Here is a 19,124-nt window from a genome sequence, read left to right on the forward strand (position 1 = left end):
GTGTTCTTTTCTCTCAAACATCAGTATGAATCAGTCATAGGTATACATATGTCCCCCCTTCTTTAACCTCCCTCCCATTTCTCTCCCCATCCTAGCCCTCTAGGTTGATATAGAGCCCCTGTTTGAGTTCCATGAATGTGGAGAGAGTAACATGGAAACTTACATTTCCATGTGTAAAATAGATAGCAGATGGGAATTTGCTATATTTAGTTTTGTAAGAGACTGTCTTCCAAGATATTCCATGTGGCACCTCAGCTTTTTAGGAATCTTGGCTTGTGGTTCTTGGGGTCCTAAATGTTGATACTGACCCACATTCTGGAAGAAGCAGGAACTCAGAAGCCAGCACATATTGAGCAGAATAAAGTGCTGGAGGAGTAATTTACTTTCTTACTTATGGGACCATTAAATTATTAAAAGATTTTCCTTCTTGATTCATATTTTCTCTGTGAGAATTACTTTGAAAATGGGTCCTAAGTGGAGTTTAAACCCATTTTACATAACAGGTCCCAGAAGAGACCCAACAAGCATATAGTGTACATCTCATAATCCATTGCATTCTGTCAGCAGTGAATGAGATTTCCTGTTGCTTCACAGCCTTGCTAGCATTTGGTCTTGTCAGTGTTCTGGATTTCACCATTCTAATAGATGTGGAGTGTTGTCTTGTTTTAATTTTCAATTCAATGATGATGATATATCATTATCATTTTCACTAATGATATATGATAATGAGGTTTGCTTATTTGCTATCTTTATATCTTTTTGGTGAGTTATCTGTAAGGGCTTTTGTCCATTTATTAATCAGTTTGATTGTTCATTTTTTATTGTTGAGTTGGATGACAGTCCTTTATCAGATACATCTTTGGGAAATATTTTCTCCCAGCGTGTGGCTTGCTTTCTCATGCTTTTGACAGTGTCTTTCGCAGAGCAAATGTTGTAAAGTTTAATGAAGTCCATCTTATTAATTCTTTCTTTCATGGATCATGCCTTTTGTATTGTATCTAGAAAGTTATTGCCATACCTAAAGCCTCCTAGATTTCTTCCTATGTTCTAGGAATTTCATAGATTTGCATTTTACATTTAGGTCTGTGATCCATTTCAAATAAATTTTTGTGAAGGGTATGTATATATCTGTATCTAAATATCTGTCTATATAATTTGTATATGGTTTTCTTATTTTCCTTTCTTACACAAAGGGAATACACTGTTAATGTTCTTTTGCACCTTTTTCTATTAATGTAGATGAAAGTTACTCAATAGAGATACCCTTTTGTTTTTTCAGCTTTATTAGATATAATTGACATATCATGCAGTCTCCCCATTGTAAGAATACAGGTAGATGATTTTTTGTACACTTATACAATTGTGCAGCCATCACCAAAATCCAGTTTTAGGATACTTCTATCATCCCCAGAAGTTTCCTTGTGGCAATTTAGTCAATTCTTGCTCCTACTACCAGCCCCAGTAACACTCATCTGCTTTCTGTCTCCATAGTGATTCCTATTCCAGATTTTTTATGAATGCGATATTAGATGGCCCAGAATATGATCTATCTTTGTCAATGTTCTATGTGCTCTTGAAGAGACTGTGTAATTTTGCTGTTCTTGGGTAGAATGTTCTAAAAAAGTCAAGAAGGTTAAGATGGTCCATATATCTTCTATATTCTTGTTGCTTTTCTATTTGTTCAATTATTGAGAGAGATTTGGAATCTCTGCAGAGATTTCTACTGCAGTTCCATCAATACTACTTTGTGTTTTGACGTTTTGTTATTAGATGTGTAAATGATTAGGACTGTTATATTCATCTGATAAATCTATTTGACCTTTTAAAATCCCTGGTAATACCATTGCTCTGAAATCTACTTTCTATGATATTATTGTAGCCCCTCCGGCTTTCTTTTGAGTACTGTTAGCATCATATATATTTTTCCATACTTTTAACCTATTTGTTTTATATTTAAACTATATTTGTAGATAGCATGTAGTAGGGGCTTACTTATCCAATCTGATAATCACTGACTTTAATAAAATCATTTAGACTATATATATTTAATGAGATAATAGAGTTATATTTAAATCTACCATCTTATGATTTTATTTTCTGTTTTGCCAATCTGTTCTTTATTGCATTTCCTCGTTTTCTGTTTTTCTTTGAGTATTTTTGTGATTCCAGTTTATCTCCTTTGTTCATTTATTAGCTATAATTTTATGTTTTATTATTTTAGTGATTTGTTAGGGTTATAGTATATCTTTTGATTTGCATATATATATGACAGGTATAAGGTAAAAGGTATAAGGGGAGAGAGAAAAGTATATATATATATATGTGTGTGTGTGTATGTATATATATATATTATATATATATAAGACCTTAAAACAATATACTCTCATCTCTCCCTTGTAGCTTTTCTTTTATTGTTTTATATTTCACTTGTACATATGTTATAAAGCCTGCAGCACATTGCTCTTTTGCTCTAAATAGTTAATTATTTTTTAAAGAGACAAATTATAGGAAAATACTTTTTATGTTTATCTTCTAGTTAACCATTCCTGATGCTCTTTATTCTTTTTTGTTGATTCAAATTTCTGTCTCCTTGAAGCTTCCTTTAACATTTCTTATAGTATAAGTCTTCCGGTAATGGATCAGATCAGATCAGTCGCTCAGTCATGTCCAACTCTTTGCGACCCCATGAATCGCAGCACGCCAGGCCTCCCTGTCCATCACCAACTCCCGGAGTTCACTGAGACTCACGTCCATCGAGTCAGTGATACCATCCAGCCATCTCATCCTCTGTCGTCCCCTTCTCCTCTTGCCCCCAATCCCTCCCAGCATCAGAGTCTTTTCCAGTGAGTCAACTCTTCGCATGAGGTGGCCAAAGTACTGGAGTTTCAGCTTTAGCATCATTCCTTCCAAAGAAATCCCAGGGCTGATCTCCTTCAGAATGGACTGGTTGGATCTCCTTGCAGTCCAAGGGACTCTCAAGAGTCTTCTCCAACACCACACTTCAAAAGCATCCATTCTTTGGCGCTCAGCCTTCTTCACAGTCCAACTCTCACATCCATACATGACCACAGGAAAAACCATAGCCTTGACTAGATGAACCTTTGTTGGCAAAGTAATGTCTCTGCTTTTGAATATGCTATCTAGGTTGGTCATAACTTTCCTTCCAAGGAGTAAGCGTCTTTTAATTTCATGGCTGCAGTCACCATCTGGTAATGGATACTTTCAGGTTTTATAAACCTGAGAAAAATTCAGTGAATTTTTCTTTCAGATTTTAATTTTTTATCTCTGGAAGTTTCATTGATTAGTTTCTTTGTATTGCCCACTTCTCTCTTCATTATGTTCATGTTTCGCTTTCACTCCTTCAGCGTATTTATAATAGTTCTTTTAGCATTCTCGTCAGCTTGTTATATCATCTGTACCACTCCTATGTCTGTATCTACATACTGATTTTTCTCCTGGTTATGGATGCTGTGAATTTTACTTTGGTAAATGCTGGGTTTTATTATTATTATTATTTCTTTAAGAGCTCTAGATTTTATTCTGCTCTAGACTTTACTTTGCATGTGTTTAAATTATACTGAATCATTTGACCTTTACAAGCCTTTTTCTTTTTACACTTTCTTACAGCAGTTTTAGAATAGACTTTATTCTACAGCTAGTTTAGCTCTACTACTAAAGTATAATCCCTCCAGTGTCACCACTGAACTGTCCTGGTGTTCAATCAAGATTCAAGTCTAGTTGGCAATAACTCATATCATAAGTCCTGTGTGAGTTTTGATAGCTACTTAGTTTACAGCTCCCCAGATATTCTTTGCCTGGGTTCATAGAGTTTTACCATCCACATACATAACTTGGAATTTAATAAAAGAATCAAGAGGATATGTATGCAGATTTCTGGAGCTCCTTTTCCATGAATCTCCCTCCCTCTGGTACTGCTGCTGCTACGCTACGTCACTTCAGTCGTGTCCGACTCTGTGCGACCCCATAGATGGTAGCTCACCAGGCTCCCCCGTCCCAGGGATTCTCCAGGCAAGAACACTGGAGTGCGTTGCCATTTCCTTCTCTAATGCATGAAAGTGAAAAATGAAAGTGAAGTAGCTCAGTCGTGTCCGACTCTTAGCAACCCCATGGACTGCAGCCTACCAGGCTCCTCCGCCCATGGGATTTTCCAGGCAAGAGTACTGGAGTGGGGTGCCATTGCCTTCTCCCACCTCTGGTACTCTGCCCACAAATTCCAGTCACCTCAGCCTTCCTTAACTCTGACCTCTTTCTCTTCAACTCCACAATACTCCTAGTTTCTGATTTTGATTTCCCCCCTCCCCTGTTTTATAGTCTGAAAAGTGTCTCCAGGCAGATAGCTGAGGCAATCATAGGGATCACCTTGTCTCCCTTTTTTTTCAGGTACCACAGTCCTTCATTGGCTATTACAATTTCTAAAAATAATTGTTTCTTTGATTTTTTTTTCTGGTTTTTCTAGTTGTTAATAGCAGTAGTATAAGTCAATTCTGATTGTTTTATCCATGCTATAGAAGCAGAAATTGACTTCATTTAATGTTAAAACAATTTACAACAGTCCTTATTTTGGGAACACAGGGCAAAGAAAGAGATTGATTACCAAGAACTGATGTTTCTTTTAACTGGAGGAGTAAGTCTTAAGAGTGCTGAGAAAAATCCTGATCCAACTTGGCTGCAGGATAAAAGCTGGGAGGAAATTTGTCGTGCAAGTGAATTTCCTGCCTTCAGAGGACTCAGGTACTTGTTTAAACATGATGACTTAGCACTGAATGGTGATGGGTAAATCTGTAATCTAGTGCTCTTTAAAAAACAGTTATAAAACTGTCTTGATTCATCTCCTCATTCAATGATCTCTTTCAGTTTTTCTCAGTGAAAGGATAATTGTTAAGCTTTTCTTTCCGTTAGGGATCATTTTTATGACAATGTATCTGAATGGCGGGAGATCTATGACAGTAAGGAGCCACACAATGCTAAATTTCCAGCACCAATGGATACAAGGCTAAATGAACTACAGAAAATAATCATTCTTCGGTGCTTAAGACCTGATAAGGTAAAAAACAGATGGGTTCTATTTGGAACCCAGATAATCTGCCATTTATAAAACACTAGGTTTAAAGTTACTATTATTTGGTACTTTAACCTTCATTTCAGATGCTCAGATGGGTTCACTGAGGTCCTTGGATCTGTAGGTTTATAGTTTTCTTCAACTCGAGAAAAACTTTGGCTATTATTTCTTCAAATATTTTATGCCCATGATTTCAATTAAATATACATTACACTGCTTGATGAGGAGGGCATGGCAACCCACTCCAGTTTTCTTGCCTGGAGAATCCCCATGGACAGAGGAGCCTGGGGGCCTATAGTCCATAGGGTCATACAGAGTCTGACATGAGAAGTAACTTAGCATGCATACTACTTGATATTATACCACAGTTGTCTGATATTCTGTTAATTACTTTAAAATTTTTTGTATCACTTTGCCTCAGTTGGACAGTTTCTATTGTTGTCTTTAAATGTGATGATTTCTTCTTTTGTAGTGTCGAATCTGCTATTGTTGTTCATTCGCTGTCATGTCCGACCCTTCGTGACCCTGTGAACTGCAGCACACCAGGCTTCCCTGTCCTTCACTGTCTCCCTGAGTTTGCTCAAACTCATGTCCATTGAGTCAGTGATGCCATCCAAGCATCTCATCCTTTGTCTGCCGCAAAGTAGACAGGCTCTAAATGGCTAAAAATCTGCTTATTTAGGCTATGTTTAAAACAATTGAATATGTATTGAATTTAGTGCCAATGGACTTTTGAGCTAACAGGTTTTAGCCTACTGTGAAAAATAAACAATCTAGGGATGAGTACACAGAGGCTATTGATGTCCCATTTATTTAACCATCTGATAAGGATGGCTCAGATGGTAAAGAATCTTTCCTGCAGTGTGGGAGTGCTGGGTTAGGAAGATCCCCTGGAGTTAGGAAGATCTCTTGGAGAAGGGAATGGCTACCCACTCTAGTATTCTTGCCTGAAGAATCCCATGGACAGAGGAGCCTGACGGGTTACAATCTGTGGGGTTGCAAAGAGTCAGACACAACTCAGCAACTAATTATAATCTGTATTTTTCTTATTCTTAAGTATTAGGGTATAGACTAAGCTTCTGTAACAAAGAGACCTAAAATACAGTAGCTTAAATGAAATAGAAGTTAATCTCCATCTTTCCTAAGAGCCCTGAGCAAATGCTTGAAAGCTGGCAGGGTACAGAGATTCTTAAAATCATCCAGGGACTCAAGTTTCTTTTCTCATGCTAGAGAAGTCTCCTGAAGTTTGGTCCTTGTCAGTGAGATTGAAGCTAGCTCATAAACACCACTTCTGTTGAACAGGAGAAGAGAGTGTTGAAAGCAAACAGTTTCCTTATAAAAATAGAATCTGGAAGCTCCATATATAATTTCTATTTGTATTTCTCTGACCAAAACTTAGTCCCTTGGCCACATCTTGCTGCATGAAAGGCTGGGAAAACTTGGGGTTCTGTTACCAATAGGAGACACAGAATGGGACAGTTTGCAGTCTCTGCTATACTGAATGAGATTGAACATCCTTTCACATGTTTAAGATCCATTTCTATTTCATTTTCTATAAACTGTTTATCTTTGCCCATTTTCTCTTGGATTGTTAGTCTTGTCCATTACTTTATAGGTACTTTTTGTATATTAGGAAAACTAGTACTTTGTCTATCATATACTGCATGTTTTTCTTGTCCATTAGACTCAGAGTTTGCTCTTTGTCAGTTTTCAGGAAAAAAGTTGTTTTGTGAAGTAAAAATTACTCTAAAGATTGTATTTTTTCTCTCTTCAACAGATAACTCCAGCTATAACTAATTATGTAACTGACAAACTAGGGAAAAAGTTTGTAGAGCCTCCACCATTTGATTTGACAAAGAGTTATTTGGATTCAAATTGCACCATTCCCTTAATTTTTGTGTTGTCTCCAGGAGCAGATCCCATGGCCAGTAAGCATATACTATCAACTTTTGTTGTTTCGTCACTAAGTTGTGTTCGAACCTTTTGTGACCCAATGTACTATAGCCTGCCAGGCTTCTATGTCCATGGAATTTTTCCAGGAAAGAATACTGGAGTGGATTGCAAGTTCCTTCTCCAGGGGATCTTCTGACCCAGGGATCAAACCTGTGTCTCCTGTGTTGGCAGGTGGACTCTTTACAACTGAGCCACCAGGGAAGCCTACTGCCAACTTGAAGAAATTATAAATAAATCGTCTTGTTCAGTATCTATTTCCTGGATGATTATAAATCACTTAGTAAATTTGGTATTTATAAGGAAAAGTAATAACTAGAATTTTTCACAAATACTTGTATATACTGAAACATAAAGCATATTTTATAATTTTAGAATAAGCAGTGAAACCATTTATTTTTATGCCCTCTTAGGCCTGCTAAAATTTGCAAATGATAAAGCTATGTCTGGAAATAAATTTCAAGCTATTTCACTGGGACAGGGACAAGGACCCATTGCAACAAAAATGATTAAAGCAGCAATAGAGGAAGGAACTTGGGTTTGCCTACAGAACTGTCACCTCGCTGTCTCCTGGATGCCCATGTTAGAAAAAATATGTGAAGATTTTTCTCCTGAAGTCTGTAACTCATCCTTTAGGCTTTGGCTCACAAGTTACCCATCTCCAAAAGTATGTTTATTTCTTATGGATTTTAGTACATTTATTTGGTTAACTATTACACTGTATATCTTAAATGCTTAACATTACGAGGTTTTAAAAATATTTCTGGAGTCCTCTCTTATACCTACATTTAATCCACTACTGTATGCATTTTTAAGACTTGAGTTGGTTATCTAGAGTAATGCTCTTTGTTTGTTTTGTCTCAGTTCCCAGTAACAATTCTACAGAATGGAGTCAAAATGACTAATGAACCTCCTACTGGTCTTCGGCTAAATCTCCTCCAGTCTTACCTCACTGATCCAGTTTCTGATCCTGAGTTTTTCAGTGGATGCGAAGGAAAGGAACTGGTAATATTCAGCCTCTGGAACTTTTAAAATGTGTTTTACTGTGAAAAATATGAGAACATAAATATTTTATTTAATACTAAACTTTACGCATTTCCTAAGAAGACAGAAATTGTACCTATCTTGTTCACCATTTTATTCCCAATAGTTTATGTTCTGCTTTGCGTGTAGTAGATATTCAAATAAATATTTGTTGAGTGAATAAACTATGGAAAATTCTGAAAGAGATGGGAATACCAGACCAGCTGACCTGCCTCTTGAGAAACCTGTATGCAGGTCAGGAAGCAACAGTTAGAACTGGACATGGAACAACAGACTGGTTCCAAATAGGAAAAGGAGTACGTCAAGGCTGTATATTGTCACCCTGCTTATTTAACTTATATGCAGAGTACATCATGAGAAATGCTGGGCTGGAAGAAGCACAAGCTGGAATCAAGATTGCCACGAGAAATATCAATAACCTCAGATATTGATGTGGTGTCATCTGCATATCTGAGGTTATTGATATTTCTCCCAGCAATCTTGATTCCAGCTTGTGCTTCTTCCAGCCCAGCATTTCAGCATTTCACATAATGTACTCTGCAAGTAAGTTAAATAAGCAGGGTGACAATATACAGCCTTGATGTACTCCTTTCCCAATTTGGAACCAGTCTCTTGTTCCATGTCCAGTTCTAACTGTTGCTTCTTGACCTGCATACAGATTTCTCAGGAGGCACATAAGGTGATCTGGTGTTCCCATCTCTTTAAGAATTTTCCACATTTTTTTTGTGATCCACACAATCACAGGCTTTGGTGTAGTCAATAAAGCAGAAGTAGATGTTTTTCTGGAACTCTCTTGCTCAGCCTTCTTTTATTTATCTTCTTCAGTGTATCTGTTTGTAGAACAGTTTTGCACATGGTATTGAGGACAGTAGCAGTTCCAATAAATAGCACTCCTCTTCTCTACCCAAATTCTTACCAGTTAAGAAACAGGAAAAAAGTATAAATATATGGGAACCAAATTATAACCTTAATTACTGATACAGACTACATTGGAAGATTTGGCTTATATCTGTGAACAAATGAACTTAATATTACAGAACCCAGAATGAAGCAGATTTATCTACCTAGAGGAACAGAGGAAAACTTCCTTCCCAGCAGGAAGCTCACATCTAAGAAAGAAATGGGAAAAGCTGAGCAAATCTTATTTGCTTAACTTTTCCCAAATTTACCCATTAGATAGGTACTCCTCTCTCTACCAGTGAGTTTAAGAACATAGAAAATCCAGGAGTGTTACGTTAATTGATGTTTCCCTACATGGAAGCAAGCATCAGTACTAAGAGAAAACCATTCTCTCCCTTTACATACAATGCATACTATGATATTTATCATATTTGCCTATTTGAACCGGAAAAAGGATGATATTGCAGATAAAGGGTCGAATTCTTTGGAAGCCAGCTCATTTCTTTCTGCTTGATGATGCTTTCTGTGTGACCCCAGTTCTGAGCAATAATTTTGTTTGTAACTCTGGGACAAAGGGAGGATATTTGTGGTTCTAGCTGGAAAGAGGACTTAGTAGAGTGGAGAAGGTGGTATGGTCCTCCTTCCCATCTTACGATTGCTTCTTTATGTCTTCAGTTGTGGAAAATCTTTTCTGCTATTCCTCAGGTTGTTCTCATAGATAGCTGCTCTGTAAGCAGTGGTAACTTTGGTGTGTCAAGGAAGGAGATGAGTTCAGGATCTTCGTATTCTGCCATCTTGGCATGCCTCTCCAGCACTATTGCATTTTAATAATGTACAATGTTATTGCAGTTTCTCTAGCTTTGGAGGGTTTTGTTAAGTCATAAGATCTAAGATTTTTGTTTGTTTGTTTTAATATAAAGTGCCCACTGTTGACCCTCTGGCTTATTCCCCTCAGACTGTTCCCTGAAGGCACAATTACTCATTCTTTTCAGTGCCACAGTCCTGATCAGATTCTGTGTGATCCTTGCCCGCCTGGCTAGTTTTCCTGCCAGATTACAAGCCACTGGTAATTTGAGGCCTTGTTCATTCTTTTCTCTGTCCCCTCTGGTGAATGGCTCCAAGCAGACGCTCTGTTGCCTTTGGAGGCCTTGAACCCAGCCAGCTGTGGTGAGATCCATAGTAGGTTCTTAAAACATGGAGTCTGTTTAAGCAGGGTTTGTATCTGTGGCTGATGTAGGGGGTGCTGAGGCAGTGTGGGAGCCATTTGCTGTGTGGACACAGCAGTGAGGTCTGCTTAGGCCTCTATCCACAGCCTTCCAAACTGTCAGTGTACAAATGCAGACTAAGGGCAATGCATACGTGTTTGTACAAGATGTAGAAATCGTGAGATTAATATTTTTTATAGTGAGCATTGTTTTAGATAGTCTTTCTAAATAAAAGTTTGTAGAGATATATGATCATAGAATCTCACAATGAAAGGTCATCAGTCCCCCTCATTTTAATAATGGAAATCTGATCAGAATTTTCTCTTGTTGCATATTTTTGTCTTAAAGGCTTGGGAGAAGTTGCTGTTTGGAGTTTGCTTTTTTCATGCCCTTGTGCAGGAGCGAAAGAAATTTGGTCCTCTTGGGTGGAATATTCCATATGGATTTAATGAATCCGACTTACGCATCAGTATTCGACAACTACAGGTAAAATTAGAAAGACTAATATTGATGGGGGATTACTGTGTACCAGGCCCTAGGCAATTCCCTTTGCTTAGAATAACATTGATTTCTCCCAACAACACGAATAGTTGGCGGGATGGCAGTAATAATTATAATTTTAGCTTACAAAGGATATTTTTCCATCTGAGTTTTTCTGCCGCAAATAATGGGAACCTTGATTCAAACTGGCTTAATCCATAATGAAACTTTTTATCTCACGTGAAAAAGAGTTGCAGAGGAACGACAGACTCTGGAGTGGGTTTTTCAACAAAAGTGTTGCTATCAAAGACCCTAGTTCTTTCTTTTAGCAGTGCCCTCCTCAGTGTTGGCTTTGTATAGGTCCTCGCTATACTCTCCTCTTAGCTTCCTCTCAGTCAAATCTACAATTTACCTCTATCAGTCAACAAGAACAGTAGAAAAGGAGTCTATTGAAAGAATATTGTGTAGGTCGCAGAATCACCAAGATGGCTGGACAGCCATGGCATGCAGCGTCATATCTAGAATCGTACCATATCTGGTGAGAGCATTCCTTCTACCCCTGTTAAATATTAGACACTGCAGCTCTCATAGGTGCCACTGAGACTTTCATCTGCTGCACATTCTCTGATGTCATCAAAAAAGATCTTTGCTGTCCCTGCTTCTTTGCACACTAAACTCCAGTTCAGTCCAGCACGGCTACATCTGAGATTCCAAGCCCAGGTCACAGGCCTAGGCTTTAGCCAAAGGGGACTGAGGAAGTGAGTGATCGGTTGTTTTCAGTTTCTGTAGACTTGCAGTGAAACATGAGACATGTGAGATGGTCAGTATCCTCCAACAAACAAACAGAAGAGCAAATGTCCACTATGAGTTCCTGCCCACTCAGACTTTGAACTAGGCACATTACTTACATTATCTGCATGAATTCTAATCCTCACTGCAACACTGTATGGTGGGTATTATCCCTGTTTTGAAGAAAACCAAAGCTAAGAAGTGAATTTACCCATTGAGGTAGGATTTGAACTTCTAGTCTGTCCAACTCCAGTACTTTCCCATCATTTCTGTCATGTTTTACCAACCATATCAATCCAACTAGAGAACCACAGGATACTGTATATTCTGCCTCTTTGCTGTGATAAAGGTCTTAACAACGCGAGGCTTTAAAACAACCCTGATGATCGTTCTTCCAGCCCCACTTCCATTTGTATAGATTGATCAGTGATTGATTGATTGATTGATTGATAGGTATTTAAAGCCATGTTGAAATGGAAATGAAGTGAAATACACTATGGTTTTTCTCATTTCATTTTTGCTTTGTTTCAGCTATTTATCAATGAATATGATACAATTCCATTTGAAGCGATCTCTTACCTGACTGGGGAGTGTAACTACGGAGGAAGAGTGACAGATGACTGGGACAGACGTCTCCTCTTAACCATGCTGGCTGACTTTTATAACCCACACATAATCGAAAACTCTCATTATAAGTTTTCTCCTAGCGGAAACTATTTTGCCCCTCCCAAAGGCACTTATAATGAATACATTGAATTCATTAAGGTAACTGATGTCACTGAAAATAGGGTTAGAGTCAAGTGTGATTTTCTTAAAAGCAAATAGTGAAGTAGTCCCCCGTAATGTATAGAATTAGACAAGTCTTAGGTACAATCAGCTTTCAATACAGTGTTTTTGTTTCTCGTAGTTACTGAGACTTGGAAAAGTTTGATCCCTCTGTTGTTTGATGTTTAGTTGATTTTTAACCCTTTTCAGTCTGCACATGTCTACCTTATGAATTAACGTACCCAATTAAACTGTAATGCTTGTTGAATTTATTTTCTGGTAGAAACTTCCTTTTACTCAACACCCTGAGATATTTGGATTACATGAAAATGTTGATATCTCCAAAGATCTTCAACAAACGAAAGTCCTCTTTGAGTCATTGCTTCTCACCCAAGGAGGCTCCAAACAAACAGGATCCTCAGGAAGCACTGACCAGATTCTACTAGAAATTACCAAAGATATTCTCAACAAGGTAATATTTAGCTTAAAATGTGTTTCTTGGAATATAACATAAATCAAAAGGGGACTGAAATGTCAATCTGAAAACTCCAGGTAGCAACATTATGCCTGAGTGAGATACTTTGCTTTTCTGAACATTAGTTTCCAAACTAGAAAAGTGGTGATGATAGTGCCACCTGTGTAAGGTTCTTGTGAACATTCAGGGTATCATTAATTTGAAGCGCTTTGCATAATGCCTGGCAAATATAAAGTTCCTAGTAACTAGAGTTGTGGAGCTACTGAATATATGATTTCTTATCATTTCTAAATAAAAATGGTGGACCTACTCTTTTTTTAAATGGGGGAAACTGTCTGAACTTGCTGGTTCAAGAATGGAATGCTGGTTAATCTATACCTTCAGAAGTGAGGAGGCACAGGGAGGTAAGAGCAGCACTAAATTAGCAGCTACAGCTTCTCCCCCCATACTGCATTCCAGTGTACTTAGCCCTGGGAGAATGGAATGGTGCTCTCTTTCCTCACTTTTTTCTGCCTTACATTGAATAAGGAACTACTAAGAGGACTTTATAGCCCCAAGCAGAGATCTTCATAGCTCCTCTCCAGGATGAGCACTATAATTATCCCCGTGTTTCAGCATCAGGCACTCTGACAGAGCACAGCCTGACCCTGCTCCATCTGCCTTGGCACCTAGTCTCCTCTCCCAGTCTGTGTCCTTGCCTTACACCACTCCTTAAGGAGAGCCGACTCGGACCTAGAAGCTTCAGTCTGGCTGTAGCCACTGGAGACAAGTAGTGAGCATCATTGCCTGCTGCCCTAGTGTGAAAGCACACTAGCCTTCTCCCGCCTCTACCTGTGGACTGCTACTTCTCACCCCAGACCCTCCTGCTTGTGTGATTTATGTCTCTGGGGAAAGGTTCTTGTCCTCCCCAAATGGTGGCTCTTACAAGACCCCGGTAAGAAGTTACCTGGCCGTGGCATGTGGGACTTAATTGGGGTAGATGGTTGTGCTGACCAACCACTGGCGTCATACTTTGAATGATGCTGCCTCGTGTGACTTAGAATTCTTTTGCACCACCAAGGGCCATCACGTGGGGACACTCTGGGTGCTCAACATTTTAGTTTGGCACCTTCCTCATAGGGAAATTTCTCGTAGGGAAATTCCTCTAAGAGTGCAAACGCCAGTGTCAAGGGGCTTGCTCATACCCCCAAAGTCCTTGTTATCACTTCTTCTCAACCATCTCTGAGATGCCTCATTAAAATCAGATACTCAGTGACTTTCTTTCTCCCTAAGCTCTGGAACCTTGCTACACTTACACATTAATTATTTGGTAGTGGTGTAAACAAAGCTATTTTGAGCCTGTTGATAATTTGTTGAAATAAATATAAAACAGTTGTGAAATGATATATCAGTTTTATTAATGGAAAATAAAATCCAATTTACAAAAGAAAATTACACAGCTTTTTAGAAATATATATCTTCTACTCAGTGCTATATCCTATAGGAAAGAGCATGGGCCTTAGTGTTAGAGATCTATGGATTTAAACAGATTGCTTCTGAATTGTGTACCTTTAGGCATTTATTTCACCTCTCTGTACTTAAATGTTCTCATCTATAAAATGGAGATAATAATGGCCACCTGAAACTGTATGGCAAGGATTACATAATATTTGGAAAGCACTTAACATAATTCTTGGCACATAGTAAATGCCTAATGTTAACTATTATTGATATTATAGCCGAATGACACTGTTCATTTTGAGAGTAATATGTGATCTTCAAATTTTATTCTCTTAGCTACCAAGTGACTTTGACATTGAATCAGCACTGCTCAAGTATCCTGTGAGATATGAAGAGAGCATGAATACTGTGTTAGTGCAAGAAATGGAAAGATTTAACAAGTAAGGAGCTCTACACCCAGTGATTCAGAAAGCTATCAGCCAAAGTTGATAAAAAGATACACCAGTATTGAATCAAAATTTTAAGAAAAAATTATCAAAACTTGCCATTTTGTTAGAATTTGTCTCCTTTTTTAGAGTTGCATGCTGCCCCAGAAGGGAGCATACCTTTTCTAATGTAAAAATGATGATGAAAAAAGAGATCTGGTTAAAAATATTCATTAATCGTAATTTTTCATCCATCCATTGCTCTTCTCCTCAGGAAATAAAGCTGGAATGCCCTTTATCTAAGCCTATGTGTAGATACATATTTAGTCATTTTTCTGCCCACTTTCTTCCTAAGTCTAATCTAGATTGGTTAGGTACCCTAAAATAGCAAGCAGATTATTTGCTTTGAATTTTTAAATTGAATTTTCTAAAGCTCAATACTGGCTTAAGGAATGGAGAATTGTTTTGATTATGAATTTTGTAGTGTTTCCAAGTTTAACTTTCCAGACTTTTTAAAATAAGACATATTAAAACCCTATGATGCCTTAATGAATTTAGTATCTCTTATACAAAGACTTATACATCTTATACATCTAGACTTGCCTGGTGGCTCAGTTGTAAAGAATCTGCCTGCCAATGTAGGAGACATGGGTTTTGAACCCTAGGTCAGGAAGACCCCCTGGAGAAGAAAATGGCAACCCACTCCAGTATTCTTCCTTGGCAGATGCCATGGACAGAAGAGCCTGGGGTAGGCTACAGTCCGTGAGATCACAAAGAATCAGACACGATTGAGCAACTAAACAGCAACAACGATACAAAGACCATATGTGTTTGTACATAATAACATATTGTCTCTCAGTTGTTTAGGCTTATAGCCTAAAACCCTCACTTGAGGTATATTTATAATGTTCTTAGAATTTGGGGCCTAAGTGAGAAGCAAAGTACTTGTAAGGGTATGAATGAATATACACTTTAGATTTTTATGCAGTGTTTCCAAAGTTTCAACCATTGCATTGTCCCTTTATAACTTTTCCCATATTTGCATGTCACCTGTAACATTATTTACCTGATATTTTTCCTTAAATAATTCTCTGTTTAAATTAGCCTGGTCTTAAGCAATAATACCCAGAAAGCAATTTTGATGTGCAAGTTATATTATTTTCTATATTTAAAATGCATATGTAATAATTAAAATGAAAAATGTTCATCCAAGTATCACCTAAAATTACCTTACATTATGAAGTGGGAGGTGACCAAATTTTGGGAAATACTCCCATAAAACCGTGAATGATATCCTGCTATTTCTTCTGGATAGACTGTATATTGATATTTATTATCATATATATGATGATGACACAATTGCTTTCCTTGCAGCTTAATTAAAACTATACGCAACACTCTACGGGACCTTGAAAAAGCTATTAGGGGTGTGGTCGTGATGGATTCTGCGTTGGAGGCACTGTCTGGCAGTCTGCTTGTTGGAAAGGTTCCGGAAATATGGGCACAACGCTCATACCCAAGTCTTAAACCCCTAGGAAGTTACATCACAGATTTTCTAGCCCGGTTGAACTTTTTACAGGTTAAAAGTTATATATAATTTATACATACTATTTCATTTTTCTGCTTGACTGAAGAGATACTAGAAATTGCCCGTGGTCACTTGAATGTCTCTGAGTTAGATGAAATGGATAAGTAGTTTCATGGTAATCTAACCGAAATTTTAGAATATTGAGAAGTACACGTATTTGAAAGTTATTAAAATGTTACCCAAACTCAAGTAATACTTGACAGTTATATTTCTGAAGATTCTGTTTGTGGTTTCTGTGACCACAACTTGGTCTTATGATTTTGATGCTGACAGCAAATCACAAAAAGAGCCTGAGGCTTGGATTAATCAGTAATTGGCCATTATATAGAAATCAGTGCATCTTATCTCTTATCTCATAAAGCCAGGGAAAAGGTGAGTGCTTTGAAATCTCTAAACCCTTCACCTCCCAAACTCACAGGTAAAGGATATGTAGGCAGCACAGTGTTTTCCTCCACAGCTCCTCTGCTTCTCCCCACCCTATGGTTGATGCTTACATGGGGCTAGTTGGTGGGGAGAGCCCCCAGAATACATTTTGGAAATTCATATATATGATCTTTCAGTTTTCAGTTGCCCCTTTATTACATGAAAGCTCTATTAGTTTTACTACAGAAGCTAATAATAAAACAGCCATATTTGTGAAGATGTGGATAGAGAGGCTTTCTCATAAACATCCCTTTTTAATTTTTGCCAATCTGATAGGTCAGTCATATCTTATTGTTTCAAGTTGAGTTTCTTTGATTTTTAGTGAGTCTGTGCTTCTTTTTGTATGTGTACTTGCCATTTGTATTCATATCTTCTCCTGTGAATTGCTATTCATCTCCTTGATCAATTTTTCACTGGACTATTTTTGTTTCTTTTTATAAAAATTTTAAAGGTTACTTTCCATTTACAGTTATTACCAAATGTTGGCTTTATTCTCCATGTTGTACCAATATCCTTGAGCCAGTCTTAGCACCCAATAGTTTGTGCTTCCCAGTCATCCATCCCTATACTGCTGCCTGTCCCTCCAACTGGCAACCACTAGTTCTCTATTTTTGTGAGTCTGCTTCTTTTTTTTTTCTGCTATATTTACTTAGTTTGTTGTATTTTTTAGATTACATATATAAGTGACATCATACAGTATTTGTCTTTCTTTGTCTGACTTATTTCACTTAGCATAACATGTTTCAAGTCCATCTTTGTTGCTTCAAATGGCAAAATTTTATTCTTTTTAACGGCCAAGTAGCATTCCATTGTATGTGTATACCCGGTCTTCTTTATCTATTGTTGGGCACTTAGGCTGCTTCCACATATTAGCAATCGTACATAATGCTGCTATGAACATTGAGGTGCATGAATCTTTTCAAATTAGTGTGTTTTTTTCCCCCAATATATATCCTAGAGTGGAGTTTCTGGGTCATATGTTAGTTCTCTTTTTTAGTTATTTGAGAAACCTCCATACTGTTTTCCATACTGCCTGCATCAATTTACATTCCCATCAACTGTGTACAAGGGTTCCCTTTTCTTCACATCTTCGCCAACATTTGTTATTTATGTTCATTTTGGTGATAGCCGTTCTGACAGGTGCAGGGTGGTATCTCATTGTGGTTTTGAATTTGCATTTCTGTGATGATTAGTGATGTTGAGCATCTTTTCATGTACCTGTTGACCATCTGCATCTGCTGTTAGGAAAAATGTCTGTTCAGTTCTTCTGCCCATGCTTTAATTGGGCTGTTTGTTTGATGTTGAGGTGTATGAACTACTTATATATGTTGGGTACTAATCTCCCATTGGTCGTATCAATTGCAAATATTTTCTCCCATTCAATAGGTTGTCTTTTCATTTTATTGATAGTTTCTTTTGATATGCAAAAACTTTTAAGTTTAATTAGGTCCCATTTGTTTATTTTTGCTTTTATTTCTTTTACTTTCGGAGACAGATTCGAAAAAATATGCTGCGATTTATGTGCAAGCGTGTTCTGCCTGTGTTTTCCTCTAGGAGTTTTATACTGTGTGGTCTTACATATAGGTCTTTAATGCATATTGAGTTTATTTTTTTTGTATGGTGTTAGAGAATGTTCTAATCTCATTCTTTTACATGTGGCTATCCAGTTTTCCTAGTAACAATTATTGAAGACACTGTCTTTTCACCTCCTAATGATTCTTAGAATTAACAAATTAAACAAATGAGTGGTCTGGAGTTTCCCCCCCCCCCCCTTTTCTCATTTCTCTCTCACCGTTCACCCTGCTTATCTTCCTTTCCTCCAGCCTGTGCCTTTTTTTTTTTTTAAAGTTTTTTGCACACTGGCTGGAATCTCAGATTAAATCCAGGATCCAACATTTAGTATGTATGTGACTTTGAAGAAGATACTCATCTTTTTGCACCCTGATTTCCTTATTGGCAAAATAGGAGGAATAATACCTAACTCACTGAATTAGGAACTAAATGAGGTGATGCATGTAAATCACCTAGCTCCTGGCATACACTAAACAGTAAATGATAGCTAATTCAGAGATTTTATGGTTATGTAAGTAGCTGACCCAGACATTCATGACATTCTTGGCTAAATGAAGACCTGAAGTGAGCAAGGGAATGTTCTGTATACTTGCTTTCTGGGTTCTTACAGCTTTCTCTGCATGGTGCTCGTTCTGCCTGGCTTGTACCCTTACTGAGCTCCATCTCTTTCTTTACCTCTTCTTGATCTGGCAGCTTGTACAGTTGCAACATCTCCAGCAGTGGTTTGTTCTCTTCTTCCCAGGAAGCAAAGCTGACTCCTTCCCATAGTGTGCTGCTCACTCAGAGACAAAGTTCATTTTATTGATTCATCTGTTCATTCAAATGTGAATTGAGACTCACTTTGTCAAAAGCATCTTGTTGTTAGACAGGGTTGCCAGGTTGCCTTCAGTTTGCCAATAGCCCTCAGATGATAACCTGTGTAATTCAGTATAGTAAGGGATGTGTCATAAAAGACCAACATGTAAAATGCTCTGGGAATTCAAAAAAG

The 19,124-nt window shown here is 37.7% G+C and overlaps 1 protein-coding gene across 1 annotated transcript in view; it reads left to right on the top strand.

Moving 5' to 3' along the window:
• The window catches only part of DNAH12 (dynein axonemal heavy chain 12), a 187,723-nt gene that overhangs the window by 161,916 nt on the left and 6,683 nt on the right, over positions 1-19,124 (top strand). The window contains exons 62-71 of the mRNA XM_055557953.1: positions 4,594-4,752; positions 4,921-5,065; positions 6,858-7,008; positions 7,444-7,697; positions 7,895-8,035; positions 10,528-10,665; positions 11,980-12,213; positions 12,497-12,685; positions 14,465-14,568; positions 15,928-16,132. Coding sequence (XP_055413928.1) covers positions 4,594-4,752; positions 4,921-5,065; positions 6,858-7,008; positions 7,444-7,697; positions 7,895-8,035; positions 10,528-10,665; positions 11,980-12,213; positions 12,497-12,685; positions 14,465-14,568; positions 15,928-16,132 — 1,720 coding nt within the window. The remainder of the gene's footprint in view (positions 1-4,593; positions 4,753-4,920; positions 5,066-6,857; positions 7,009-7,443; positions 7,698-7,894; positions 8,036-10,527; positions 10,666-11,979; positions 12,214-12,496; positions 12,686-14,464; positions 14,569-15,927; positions 16,133-19,124) is intronic.

Source organism: Bubalus kerabau, chromosome 20 (assembly GCF_029407905.1).
Source record: "Bubalus kerabau isolate K-KA32 ecotype Philippines breed swamp buffalo chromosome 20, PCC_UOA_SB_1v2, whole genome shotgun sequence".
Lineage (NCBI taxonomy): Eukaryota > Metazoa > Chordata > Mammalia > Artiodactyla > Bovidae > Bubalus > Bubalus kerabau.